General features: G+C 41.0%; 1 protein-coding gene across 3 annotated transcripts in view; it reads right to left on the bottom strand.

The window, feature by feature from the left end:
• The window catches only part of tspan15 (tetraspanin 15), a 214748-nt gene that overhangs the window by 50754 nt on the left and 149624 nt on the right, over window positions 1-14370 (bottom strand). For all 3 annotated transcript variants that reach the window (XM_043712237.2, XM_087999149.1, XM_043712236.2), the window contains one exon: window positions 1074-1121. In XM_043712237.2, coding sequence (XP_043568172.1) covers window positions 1074-1121 — 48 coding nt within the window. The remainder of the gene's footprint in view (window positions 1-1073; window positions 1122-14370) is intronic.

Raw genomic sequence — 14370 nt, forward strand, 5'->3', positions numbered from 1 at the left:
ACACTGTGGATAATTTAGCATGGCCAATCCACTTAACCTGCACATCTTTGGACTGTGGGAGGAACATAGAACAGTACAGCACAGTACAGGCCTTCAGACATTGATGTTGTGCCAATGTTTTACCCTTCTCTTAGATCAAACTAACCTACACATCCTTCATTTCACTATCATCCACACAAACACAAGGAGAACGTGCAAACTCCACAGAGTCACCCAAGGATGGAACTGAACCCAAGTCCCTGGTGCTGCAAGGCAGCAATATCAACCACTGAGCCACCATGCTGCTCCGTCTTAGCATGCTTGGATTTGGAGTATCCTGTTAACATCCATTGATGATTATTAGAATAAACTTTCAGTACACGAACAATGTTAATGTTTATCACCAATGTCTGATTGCCCTTGAGATACCACTAGGAACTATTCTCATGAATTATTGTAGATAATGACTCTCATCACTGGAGGACTTTCTGCCAAACTTAATTGACTCTTATTTGATGCCACACTCAGCCAAGTGCAGCTGTGAGGCCAAGGGAGCAAGTTTTGTTAAACATTTAGAATCTTATAGAAGTTTATAAAATCATGAGGGGCATAATTAAGGTGAATAAGCAAGGGTCTTTTCCTGAGTGTGTGGTAATTCAAAACTAGGGACCATATTTTAAGGTGAGGAGAAAGCAACTTGAAGGGCAACTTTTTTCAACATGTGTGGAATGAACTGCCAGAGGAAGTGGTGGATACAGGAATGGTTAGAATATTTAGAAGAAATTTGGATAAATACACGAATAGGAAAAGATTTGGAAGAATATGGATCAAATACAGGCAAGTTGGACTAGTTTGGTTTTGGAACATGGTTGGCATGGACTAATTGGATCAAAGGATCTGTTTCCATGCTGTATGACTCTACAACTTTTCTTAAGACGGTAATGAGTTCTGAAACCAAATGATCTGGGTGAACCCAACTGACAAGTGCTAGGTTTCAACATAGCCAAAAGCTGTGCTTTTGGGAGAAGAGAAAGGAGAAGGGAGCTGAAAATGGAAAGGAAAAATCTTTTCTTAAAATGTTAAAAAATACTTACTTGCTCATTCAGTGTTTTATAACCACACATTGTATTGGCAACATCTGTCTGAAATGAGAAGAAAATACACCATTAACTTACAAAGAGCAAACCATCTTGAAATTCTTTTTTGATTCCTGTTAAAACACATTAAAATTTGGATCCAGCGCACGGTTCAGAGTGGATTCAGAAGAATACACTCATTCACTTGCCAATGTCTGGACACAAACTAGGATTTCCAAAGTGTCAGACATACCCAGAGACCCATGTCTTACAAACTTTCTAGATGTCACAATCATTCTCTTCGTGTTCTTCTAAATGGCTGCTGCTTATCATCACTTAGAACTTGAAACATCACGAGCTTGATAGAAAAAAATAGATAAAACTGTCATATGCTGCCTTCAAGCTCAGTTTTCTAACATTAACTTAGAATTACTGAATTTACCCTTATAGTTATAAGGCTGTTGTATCTATATGGAAATGTGTTGCTGGAAAAGCGCAGCAGGTCAGGCAGCATCTAGGGAACAGGAGAATCGACGTTTCGGGCATTAGCCCTTCTTCATTCCTGAAATGAAGAAGGGCTAATGCCCGAAACGTCGATTCTCCTGTTCCCTAGATGCTGCCTGACCTGCTGCGCTTTTCCAGCAACACATTTCCATCTCTGATCTCCAGCATCTGCAGACCTCACTTTCTCCTGTTGTATCTATATCACAAAGTTTACTATGTCAGTGGCGGAGGCAAAAGAATATATAGTTAATTTGTAAAACATAATCAAACGCATTTTACTTCAATGTCATTTGTAAGATCAGAGATTTTAAAAAATAAATTTCTTACCAAATTCTTTCAAATACAGAAGAGTCATTGAAATTGTACCCTAAATCAGCCAACTAATATGGCCATTGTGTGCAATGCTGGTTTAACACAACTTTACTTCCTTTGCGAGTTTTAAGAAGATTTGTAGCTCAGGTTGAGGTTCTGGATGTAGGTTTGCTCGCTGAGTTGGAAGGTTCATTTTCAGACGTTTCGTCACCCTACGAGGTAACATCTTCAGTGGGTCTCCAGGCGAAGCACTGCTGATAATTTCTGCTTTCTATTTATATGTTTAGGTTTCTTCAGGTTGTGATGTCACTTCCTGTTCTTTTTTCTCAGGGGGTGGTAGATAGGGTCTAACTCGATGTGTTTATTGATAGAGTTCTGGTTGGAATGCCATGCTTCTAGGAATTCTCATGCGTGTCTCTGTTTGGCTTGTCGTAGGATGGATATGTTGTTCCAGTCGAAGTGGTGTTCTTCCTTATCGGTATGGAAGGATACGAGTGAGAGGGTCACGTCGTTTTGTGGCTAGTTGATGTTCATGTATCCTGGTGACTAGTTTTCTGCCTGTTGTCCAATGTAGTGTTTGTTACAGTTCTTGCACGATATTTTGTAAATGACATTAGTTTTGCTCGTTGTCTGTTCATGTTCATTAGCTGCTGTTTTAGTGTGCTTGTGGGTTACCATGATGCCAAGGGGTCTGAGTAGTCTGGCAGTCATTTCCAAGATGTCTTTGATGTAGGGGAGAGTGGCTAGAGTTTCTGGATGTGTTTTGTCTGCTTGTTTGTCTGTGTTCACTGGTTACCCATTCTTTTTGAATACTTGGGATAGGTGATTTTCTTCTGCTCTGCGTAGTTCTTCTATGCTGTAGTGTGTGTTGTCTCATTGAAATAATGTTCTGATGCAGCTTCGTTTGTGGATGTTGGGATGATTGCTTCTGTAGTTCAATATTTGGTCCGTATGTGTTGTTTTCCTGTAGACGCTGGTTTGAAGTTCCCCATTGGCTGTTCGCTCTACTTTCCATTGATGTTCCACCTTAGCCTGTGGGTTTCCTACCTGTTAACTTAAGTTAAAATTCCCTTGCTGGTGTTTATAGGGGTATCAGTTCCTCCTCAAGTATTCTCAATAATTAAATTCTGGAGTTTCCACTTGATCGTACTTCTGAACACTCTGGATCTCAGTGCTTGTCTAATAACACTGGAACAGAGCACATGTCTGGCTTGAGCCATCACATATACATCTTGCCAATACTCAGCTGAGTGCAACAATGTGTATCAATAACAGGAACCCTCCACCTATACCTCTTCCTTGGCTTCCAATCTTCACAAACATCCTACATATCCTTTAACTGATGAAAACCCACAAGCTAGAAATCATTCTTGCTGTCCCTCACTTGATGATGATCCATTACGATCTGCTCAACACATCCACTGTCAGCCTTCCACTTGATGTCCTTCAACCTTCTTAAGCAAGATCTACTAGCCTTGTTGATCCTTTGGATAAACAAATGCGAAACATAGGAAGTCATACAACATAATTGAACAGTACAGGCCCTTCGGACCTCGATGTTGCGCCGAACTGTGGAACCAATCTCAAGCCTATCTATCCTACACTATTCCATTTTCATCCATATGTTTATCCAATGACCATTTAAATGTTCTTAAAGTTGGCGAGTCTGTTGCAGGCAGAGCGTTTCACATCCTTACTACTCTGAGTAAAGAAACTACCTCTGACTTTTGTCTTATACCTATCACCCCTCAATTTAAAGCTATGTCCCTTTGTGCTAACCATTAACATCTGAGGAAAAAGGCTCTCACTATCCACCCTATCTAACCCTCTGATTATATGTCTCAATTAAGTCACCTCTCAACCTTCTTTTCTCTCATGAAAACAGCATAGAGTCCCTCAGCCTTTCCTCAAAAGACCTTCCCTCCACACCAGGCAACATCCTAGTAAATCTCCTCTGCACCCTTTCTAAAGCTTCCACATACTTCCTATAGTGCGGTGATCAGAACTGTATGCAATACTCCAAGTGCGGCTGCACCAGAGTTTTGTACAGCCGCATGACCTCGTGGCTCCAAAACTCAATCCCTCTACCAATAAAAGTTAACACACCATATGCCTTCTTAACAACCCTGTCAACCTGGGTGGCAACTTTCAGGGATCTATGTACATGGACACTATGTACAGACACTACCAAGAATTTTACCATTAGCCCAGTACTCTTTATTCCTGTTACTCCTTCCAAAGTGAATCACCTCACACTTTTCCACATTAAAGTCCATTGGCCACCTCTCAGCCCAGCTCTGCAGCTTATCTATGTCCCTGTATAACCCACAACATTCTTCAGCACTATCCACAACTCCACCGACCTACGTGTCATCTGCAAATTTACTAACCTATCCCTCTATGCCCTCATCTAGGTCATTTATAAAAATGACAAACAGCAGTGGCCCCAAAACAGATCCTTGCAGTACACCTCTAGTAATTGGATGCTAGGATGAACATTTCCCATCAACCAGCCAGCCAATTTCTGATCCAAACCGCTAAATCACCCTCCATTCCATGCCTACCGTGAGGAACCTTATCAAACACCTTTCTGAAATCCATATACACCACAAACACTTTACTCTCACCCACCTGCTTGGTCATCTTCTCGAAGTACTCAATAAGGTTTGTGAGGCACAACCTACCCTTCACACAACAGTGTTGACTATCCCTGATCAACTTATTCCTCTCTAAATGATTATAAATCCTATCTCTTATAACCTTTTCCAACACTTTATCCACAACCGAAGTAAGGCTCACTGGTCTATAATTATCACTAACTGTCACTAACAATATCCTTGTGACAAGCCCCATATGACGAATTGCAGGTTGTGAACAAATTATCAAGAGTGGTCCTTGTTAAACAAACTCAGGACAAGCCAGGGCTCCTACACCGCCAACCTCCACCTCTGGGGCCTCAGTATAAATGCCTTAAGCATAAATCATACAGTATGGAAACAGACCCTTTGGTTCGACTCACCTATGTCAACCAGATTTCCCAAACTAAACTAGTCCCACCTGCCTGTACCTGGCCCATATCCATCTAAACCTTTCCTATTAATGTATCTGTCCAAATGTCTTTTAAATATTCTAACTGTATCTGCATCTATCACTTCACTGGCGGCAAATTTCACATGTGAACCACTCTCTGTATGAAAATGTTGCCCCTCAGGTCCCTTTTAAATCTTTCTCCTCCCACCTTAAACTTTCACCCTCTAGTTTTGAACTCACCTGCCTACAGAAAAGACCTTTGCTATTCATCTCATCTATGCCCCTTCACGACTTTATAAACCTCTATAAGGTCATCCCTCAAACTCCTATGCTCTAGTGAAAAAGATCCCAGAGTCTCCTTATAACTCAAAACCTCCAATCTTGGCATCATCCTTGTAAATCTTTCAGAATCCTCTCCAATTTAATAAGTTTCTTCCTCTCACAAGATGACCAGAACTGTATAAGGTACTTCAAAAGTGACCTGACCAACATGTTGTACACCGTAACATGATGTTCCAACTTTTATGGAGTATGAGATAACATCATAATCTCTAGACTAAACAATGATAATGACTTAGCTCCATAGATTTGTATTTGCTAAATAAAATTAATAATTTGTAGGCCTTCAAGTTAGTGATGAAATATCAAGCTGGAAATTGTTGGCACTGGGAAATAGGTGTGGTTTGAAAGGATTGAATTATCATTTTCACTTACTGAGGAATTAGCTATAATCGCTCAAGCTAACTAGAAAATAATTTTGTATATTTTAAGTCACATTTAGTCATATAGAAGCACATTACTTACAGGCAAAGGATTGATATTTATAAAATGTTTAGTTAAATAATTATTAGGTGTATTAATCAAAGTTTCATAGAATCATAGAATCCCTACAGTGTGTTAACAGGCCCTTCTGCCCAACAAGTCCACACCAACCCTCTGCAGAGTAACCCACCCAGACCCATTCCGCTGCCTTAATACTCTATATTTGCTCCTGACATCCCTGAACACTATGGACAATTTAACACGGCCAATTCACCCAACGTGCACATCTTTGGACTGTGGGGGAAGCCGGAGCACCCTGAGGATACCCACATTAACAAGGGGAGCATGTGCAAACTCCACACAGACAGTCACTTGAGGCTGAAATTGAACCAGGGTTCCTGGTACTGTGAGGCAGCGCTAACCACTGAGCCACTGTGCCAATTTACCACTTAGATGTATCCAATAATACTTTTTAAAACAAATCCCATTTTAAATTACTTCATAAAACACTGCCCAATTGCACCGGTCCCAGCAAATTTTGGGTTTAGCAGTGTGCAAACAAATTTGATTAGAAATTCAGGATTAAAAAATACACATTTTAAAGCAGATGCAAGTGTAGGTTTTAGTTATATAGGATCATGTCTACAATAGAAGTAAATGCGCCAGCTGTATTGAACTACCCAAAATTGCAATGAGTGATTATCAATAATTGAATACTTGAGCAGAGTAAAGTCTTCAGTCTTTAAGTATGAAGGATGTAGTACATTAACTATGGTTTATGTTTTAGCTGGTACAAAATATGAAAGGTCTAAAATAAAGAGGTTAAAAGTTGCAAACATCACAGGTGACTTAACTGAGCCTGAGGGGACTTGACTAGGTGGATGTGGAAAGGAAGTTTCTTCTTGTGGGAGGCTCAGAGTTTAAATTAAGAGGTCAACAGAGATAATTAAACATTTTTACCTTTTAGAGTTTTTGGAATTCCCTTCCACAAAAGGCAGTGGATGCAGAATTTTACTTTTAAGGCATAGGTACATAGATTCTTATTTACCACAGGAATGAAAGATTATTGGAGATATTCAGGAATCTACAATTGAAGTTAAAATCCGATCAGCCATGATCTTAATGAATGTTGGAGCAGGCTTAAAGGGCTGAGCAGTCTACTCTTGTTTCTTGATCATACAGGTAGTTCTGGGATAACACACATTTCGGCAGCTTAATTTGGCTAGAATGTCGCAGATGAATTAGGAAATGGTATTTTCAGGAATGTGTATCTCCGTTGGCAATTGCAGGATTGCATCAATTTGCACGTTTCGTTCTGTGCATGCACCAATGTCTGCACATGCGCCGATGCCCATGCTGGTTGGATTGTTGTGCGCATGCGCGACGTCAGTGCCAGTCTTTGTGCCATTCTGTGCACGTGCGATGTTAGCTCCTAACAGAGCAGCTTTCTGTGAGAGCGCAGCTCTCTCACATTTTTTAAATGTAATGTGTTAAATTTACTTTTGTTTCAATAATAAATATGATTTCAACCGCCATTCAGGCTGTACTACACTTTGCATTAGACTTTTGGATGATTTTTAAGCGTGATTGTGAGTGTTCTTTTTTGCTGGTCTGCCCCAACCCCACTTTTCCCATAGGCCCCGTTACTTATATTAAGTGATTTTCTGTGAAGTGAGGTTTCGCTGAAACGCAACTACGGTATTATAGGACCTGAATGTCCTTTGCTGCCATTGAAACATTGGAAAAGGAATATACTGTATTTAGATTCTTGAGTATGTTCTGCCATTCATCAAGGTCATGGTTAATTTGTGACCTATTCCAACAGACCTTTGGCTCAGATCTTTTATATCTCAGGACAACTAGAATCTAACAAAATTAGTTTTAAAATTAACAACTTACCTTGCTTCAGTGGCACTTGCAGAACAGAATTCAAAGTATCTACCACCATCTTGTGTTAAGTCTTTACCCAAATTCATTTTTCAAGGGTTGGACCATTCTTTTTAAACCACATCTGCTAATCCTAGTTTCAACTAACACTGGAAATAATGTAGTTTCTCTCCATCTATATATTCGTTCCCTTTCAAATCTAAAGCAAGTTGATCACCCCTTAAACTTCTCAATTGCAGTGAAAACAATCTTAGTTCATCTCATCTCTTCTTATAATTGAACTCTTCGCCCTGGGAAGAAAGCATGAAGAGAAATTCCAAAAGAAATTTTGTCTTTCATATTTTCATATTTAAATTTTGTTTCTTTTAAACATATACAACCTCACTGAACTCCTAAAGTGGTCAAGACTGATTGCATGTTCACATTTACAGACACTTCAGAACCTCCTTCACTGGATTCTAGCTCATGGTGAAACCACAGACACGGAGAAACACTGTTTGCTTACAGCCAGCTCTGACAAAACAAAACATTAACATTCTGCTAAAATGGATGCTAATCCTTTTACTGTTACTTTGTCAATTTGAAATTAAAACTCTGATCTATCCTTCATTTCTCAAACCCAACCAAGATTATAGATATCTGAGGCTTCCAACGCTCCTCAGACATCCTTGCTGATCACTTCAACGCCTCTGCCCTCGACATCCATTCCCCTATCAGAATGGTCTGAAGAATACTTCCTTGAGAAGAAGGCATCCTCCTTGCTTGGCTGAGCTTGTCTTCATTTTGAGCAACTCTTAACTCATAGGTATGGCTAAGGATACCCGCATGGGTCACAGCTATGCCTGTTTCCTTGTGGGACATACGGAACATTTCTTGTTCCAATCCAAGTTTGGACCCCACCCACAACACTTTCTCTGATACAATGATGTCATCGTTGCTGCCCTTGCCTGGAACTGGAAAAATTAATCTGTTTTGCTCCCAACTTCCATCTTTCTTTCATCTTCACCTGGTCCATCTGTGATTCTTCCCTCTCCATTCTTGACTTCTCTGTCTATTTCTCTATCAATATCCATTACCAATTCTCTTGATACTCACAGCTAACTCGGATTACACCTCCTCACCCCTTGCTTCCAGCAGGGATTCCATTCCATTTTCAGAATTTCTCTATCTCTGTTGCATATGTTCCAATGATAGCACTTTCCTCCAATGTACCTCCAATGTGACCTGCTTTTTCTTCAACTGAGGGTGACCTGCCCAACATGGTTGATCGGGCCCTCAGTAACATAGTTCTGCCCTCACCCACCTTCTCAGAATAATTATTAGGTTGCCTTTGTCCTCACTTTTGATCCCACTAGTCTCTGCCTTCAAAGGATCATCTCTGTCATTTCTGCCAGCAAGATGTCACCACCTTACAGCTTCCCTTCCCTTTCTTCCCCTCCCTGTAGGCATTCCACAGAGACTGTTCCCTTCATGACATCCTGGGTTCACTGCTAAAACTTCCTCAATCCTCCAAGGCACCTTTACATCCAATTGCAGAAAAGAGGCTTGAAAATGGAGAACTTCAGTTACCTGGATAGATTGGAGTAGTTTCAATTGCTGTGCTTAGAGAAGGAAGGCAAGACATTTGATAAAAGATGCTCAAAATCGTGACAAGTCAGGAACAGAGTACCATCAACCATGTGACTGATAAACCTTTTGTTTAATCCCTACAAAAATATTGTCTTTGTGTGTACAGCAGAGATTCATGAAGAGGTGTCACCACAAGTAGATAAAAGTCTACTTCGGGTCACATTGAGAATCTCTCGCCAGCTGTCCGATAATAAAGCATCTACTTTTGAGCAGAAACTAGTGTCGTCCGGATTTATGGAAAATAGACATCATCATTTGGTGCCGTGACCTGGACCTCAATACAGGGAACATCCCACTGGGCTGAGTAAGTGACACGAAAGTCTAAATTGAATAAAACAGTGGTAAGGGTGCTCCGGGGCATTTTACCCTAGAGTGCTCCTTGTGTTCAGCCAGACAATCTGCAACTCGCCCAGTGGAACTGGTACCACGAAGAAGTCGAATGAACCACCCGGACCCAGCTTATAAGATCGGAAAGTTTTGTTAGATTGCTCTGAATTGCAGTGTGATGACATTGGCTATTTTGTATTGTTCCTGTAGGAAAAAGGTCGGGACTGGGCACCCCAGTCAGGGAAGTGGTCATCACTACCTGACGGATTCAGTTTAGGGAGCTGCCTCTTTCAGATATGGCTGGTGGAAATTAATATAAAATAAGGAGACAGGGCAGGCTTGGTAAATTTCTCACCCTGCAAGTATTGATATGGCTGGTGGAAATTGTTTATTGCAGAGCAAGGAGTCATAAGGTAAAATGAGAGTCCTTCTATGCAGTTGGGAAGGGGGACAATCTGTGAGAAAATACCTGATTCGGAAATAGGTAAGGGCTTTTGCCCGAAACGTCGATTTCAAAGCTCCTTGGATGCTGCCTGAACTGCTGTGCTCTTCCAGCACCACTAATCCAGAATCTGGTTTCCAGCATCTGCAGTCATTGTTTTTACCTACAGGAATTGTAGGCCCCTCAGAGATTGGTCATTTTGGTAAATTGTTATATACAAATTAAAGGATATCCAGTTTGAACTTTTGAGTGATTGTGATGGTATGTGTGGTGAAAGCTTTCATTTGAATGGTGAATTGATTCAAAACTATGACTTAACACTTTTAATTCCGATCGCATCAAAATAATTGACCAGGGTACCAGTGTTTAGTCCTGTCTGTGTGGGTTTTGTGTTGTTGTTTGTTTACTTACAGAATGCTGGGCTGAACTCTAAAATGCCAGAGAAAGGCTGCCCCTGGGGACAAGTAAGTCTTGTCTCACTAAGAAGGGTGGTCAAGTGTTGGTCTGCTGTCTCACGGAGGACACAAAAGTGCCCCGTTACAAGAATAAGATGGGGGGAGGGGGAAGAAAATACAGAGGGTGGGTGCAGAGACCCTTTGTGGGGTAGGATTCATGTGATCCAATGCCTTAATGCGTTTGGAAAGGTGGCTGGGGGCTATCAGTCCACTACAATTAAAGAGATCGCAGACAGCATCCCGAGGGCTCTTTCGGGAGGCCCTTCCACCATCCTGCCTCCCTATTCCCCTCAGTACCCCCAAAGCTACCATCAGTGCTAAGCAATCTGACTCTCGGGTAGATGAGGTCGCTGCTTTGGTTACTGCCAGCCACACAAGGGGAGGCTGTTACAATTCTCAATACTGGGCTACAAGTTACTTGTGTCAGTACTCAACAGGATCCTAGTGTCCAGACAGAAAATGCTGGTGATTGGTGAAGCTTATCTGCTCATTTTTAAATAAACCTAACATTGAGGAAAATCACCTCAGACTCACATTTGTTCATTAAGTGGAGGAATTATAGTGAACTTTATATAGTTTAATTAAAAATATGTAAAACAGAGTATAAAGGAGAATCTGGATATACCAAACCAACAATATTGTTTTCAGAAAATGATATTGGTTGAATTGAATTTTTGTTTCGGACTCCTTTGCCTCCACTTAATTTTAAGATTGTTGCATTCCCTTTGTCAGTATTGAGTGTCATTCATGGCTTTCTTCTATGTCAATCTCCCTTCCTCACAGAGAACAGGATTCAATATTATCTTGCAAAAAAAAAAAACCCATGTAACAAAGGTTAAGATACTGCTGTAAATATCTGTGTCTTTGGGTTAGTCATTATTTGTGCATATGAAGCATCTTGACAAGACTTTTATTAGTGCTGCCTAGGACATTATAAATGAGCAATGACTGATCAGAACTGCTTGAAAATAAAAACCAAACTGGGGATTTAAATTGAAAGACTAGAACCAGATAATTATAACTGAGTTCAGAGTTGGAAACTGTGCACATTCTATGTTATAGCACTGGATTTTGATTAAATGAATTTCCAGTTTATATTGAAGATTCTTAACAAAATTCTTACTTGATTAGAAAACTTGGTCAGATAAGTGGGATATGCATGTAATTGAACAATCCTGCTACAATTTCATATATACAACACTAAGCAGATTTAAATCATTTCTGTGACTTTGATACCTGTTCGTTTGTTCTTTTTACTTCACAGTGCAATGTCTAGTCACTTGTTCAGTTAAATATGCTTTTTATTCAATATTTTAAAACAATTTGTACTATCTTGAACTGCATTATCACAGTTAATTAATTGATTGACAAGGCTTTATACCTTTCCACATTGTCAGTGATCTGTGTCATTGCTTCATGGTTACTTTAAAGCATGGCTGCATTGATTAATGTTCAATTGGCGACAGAAGTTATTGCAATATGAGGGAACATGAAGGTAGCATAGCAAGTGAGGAACTGTTAAGGGGCAGTGAGACTTTGTGTTCCTCATGCAAAGCATTGGCACTGAAACAAGAGGGTGAATAACCTTCTCTGCAGTAACTGCTTTTATTTTTACTCGATAAGCTTGCTTAGGAGTAGGCCAAATCTAATTGATTGGATTCTTTACACTACTATTTCTGGACAGTATGGAGGCAATACTTCTTGTAGATGTTGAAATTGGATGTATTAATTACATGTTTAAAAAAAGGGAACAGGAGAAACAGCATAAAGAAGCTAAAGCTGAATAAGATAAACAAGAGGGGCTAAAGCAACAAAGCTGTAGAGAGAACCTAAGCACTTCTTGGGATCCCGAGCTCAGGTCTGGCATACCAACCTTGTTTGAGGGAGGGAGTGAATGATACCGAGGTAGAGGGCGAATGGGGATGCTATCCTAATGCACCAGTGCCTCCTGGTGAACCACCTATGACTCCGTCCCCGCCGAGTCCCGAGAAAGTCTGTATAGTTGATCGGGCTCTAGGAAACCTGTTACCTTTACACTGGAGTTCACCATCCCCATGTCTCCTCCCAAAACCACGCTGCCCATAAGGGAGCTACTGATCCCCAAGGCAGATGAGGAAGACGAGTCACCAACTATCAGGGTGTACGTCCCCTGAAAATCCCAAGAGATGATCGTGATAATGAATCAGGCTTCGGATTGTTAAAGATAAACCTGCCCAATTCACCCAATATGTCTGGCGCACAATTCAAATGGAAAATGCAACACCCCAGGATGTGTTTGTCCACTGTTGTATGATCTTGTCGCCAGAAAAAGTTACTAAGTGGCAGGAACAAATGAGCAAGGGTGATGGAAAGGGGCCAGTCCACACTTATGATTTAAATGATAGACTCAAAGAAGACACCTCGAGTATCGTGGACATGGTATGCACATATAACATGGATTGGTCTGAGAACACTAGGACACAGATGAGAAGAGCCCTTATTTATTACTGGGATGGTAGAACGACCCCAAGTCGCACTCTAAAGGTTTGATCAGCTGCCCCACGATCACAACGCGCCTTCAGCCAGTACTGAGGAATTTCATTGGGACCGGAATACCACAGACCTGCCACTTCAACATGCGGACTTTGCTTTTTATGTGGATGGCAGCTCCTTTATTTCACCCACATGTCAGCGATGCTCCAGATACACGATTGCTATCGATTCTGAAATGGTTGAACGTGTAGACTTTCAGACTCCACTGTCAGCACAGAAGGGTGAATTATTTGCCCTCACTCGGTCTTGCATCCTGGCAGGAGAGAGTTCGGCCAATATTTATACGGACTCTCACTATGTTTTTGGCGTTGCTCATGACTATGGTGCTTTATGGGAGCATAGGGGATTTTTAATCTGCACAGGGCAACCCATTGGTAATGCTGTTTGTGCACATAATCTTTTGCAGGCCTCACAGTTAATGTCCAGCCTAGCAGTGATCAAACGTTCAGCTCATACTGATGCAGCTGACAAGATCTCCAAGTGCAACGCACAAGTAGATGTCGCTGCCAAGCAGGCAGCCTTACATCCCACTTTTCTGGTTTCATTGGGTTCACAGCAACATCTCATTGCAAAAAGTACGAGAATGGTTTGCAAGACATAAGGGAGATACGTCACTTACAGGGGGACGCCCCTGCAGAGGAACACAGACTGTGTGTCGCAGATGAGGTGCACTCTTGATATTCATACCAAACTGTGGGACAGGTCTGTGTTCCTTCTTTGCTTTTACCAATCATGGTGGATTATGTAATTAACACACCCTGGCAAGGAGGGAATGGTCAGCACTCTGCTACAAACCTGGTGGCACCCTGATTCCCAAAACAATGGCTGAGAAACAAGTCAAAGCATGATTGATCCGCAAAAAGAAATGCTGGAAAAGGGATACCTTGCGGTTCTGGGACCACTCCTTTGCTTGGTGGGCCTTTCAATTGTTTACATAGAATTACTCAGGGTACAATGTTATAAGTATCGTTTGGTAATAGAAGATGTTTTCAGCAGATGGATTGAGGCAATCCCAACAAGGGACAACAGAGCTGCAACTGTAGTAAAAATATTGTTGAGGGAAATAATTCCCCGCTATGGACTCCCAGAGACAATAAGCTCAGACAATGGGCCACACTTTTTGGGTAAAATTAATCAGGGATCTGCAGGGAACAAGCAATAAAACAACAATTCGACTGCATTCACCACCCAAGAGCAGCTGAGTGATGGAATGAGAAATGGTATGCTAAAGAATAAGCTGGCAAAGCTAAAACAGGAAACAGGCCAAAGTTGGTTGGTTTTCTTATCTTCATTATCTTGTACATAGTCATGAAAATTTTGTGGTCTATCTATCTGACGTATGCCTCTTTGGAACTTATACTGTTTAGAACTTTTTACCATAAATGTCGTGTTCTGTTCTATCCTTTTCAGACCCAAAATGATTGGCTTCACATTC

The sequence above is a fragment of the Chiloscyllium plagiosum genome, unplaced genomic scaffold (assembly GCF_037043375.1).
Source record: "Chiloscyllium plagiosum isolate Xiang-an unplaced genomic scaffold, Cpla_swu_hap1 HiC_scaffold_22, whole genome shotgun sequence".
NCBI classification, from domain to species: Eukaryota; Metazoa; Chordata; class Chondrichthyes; order Orectolobiformes; family Hemiscylliidae; genus Chiloscyllium; species Chiloscyllium plagiosum.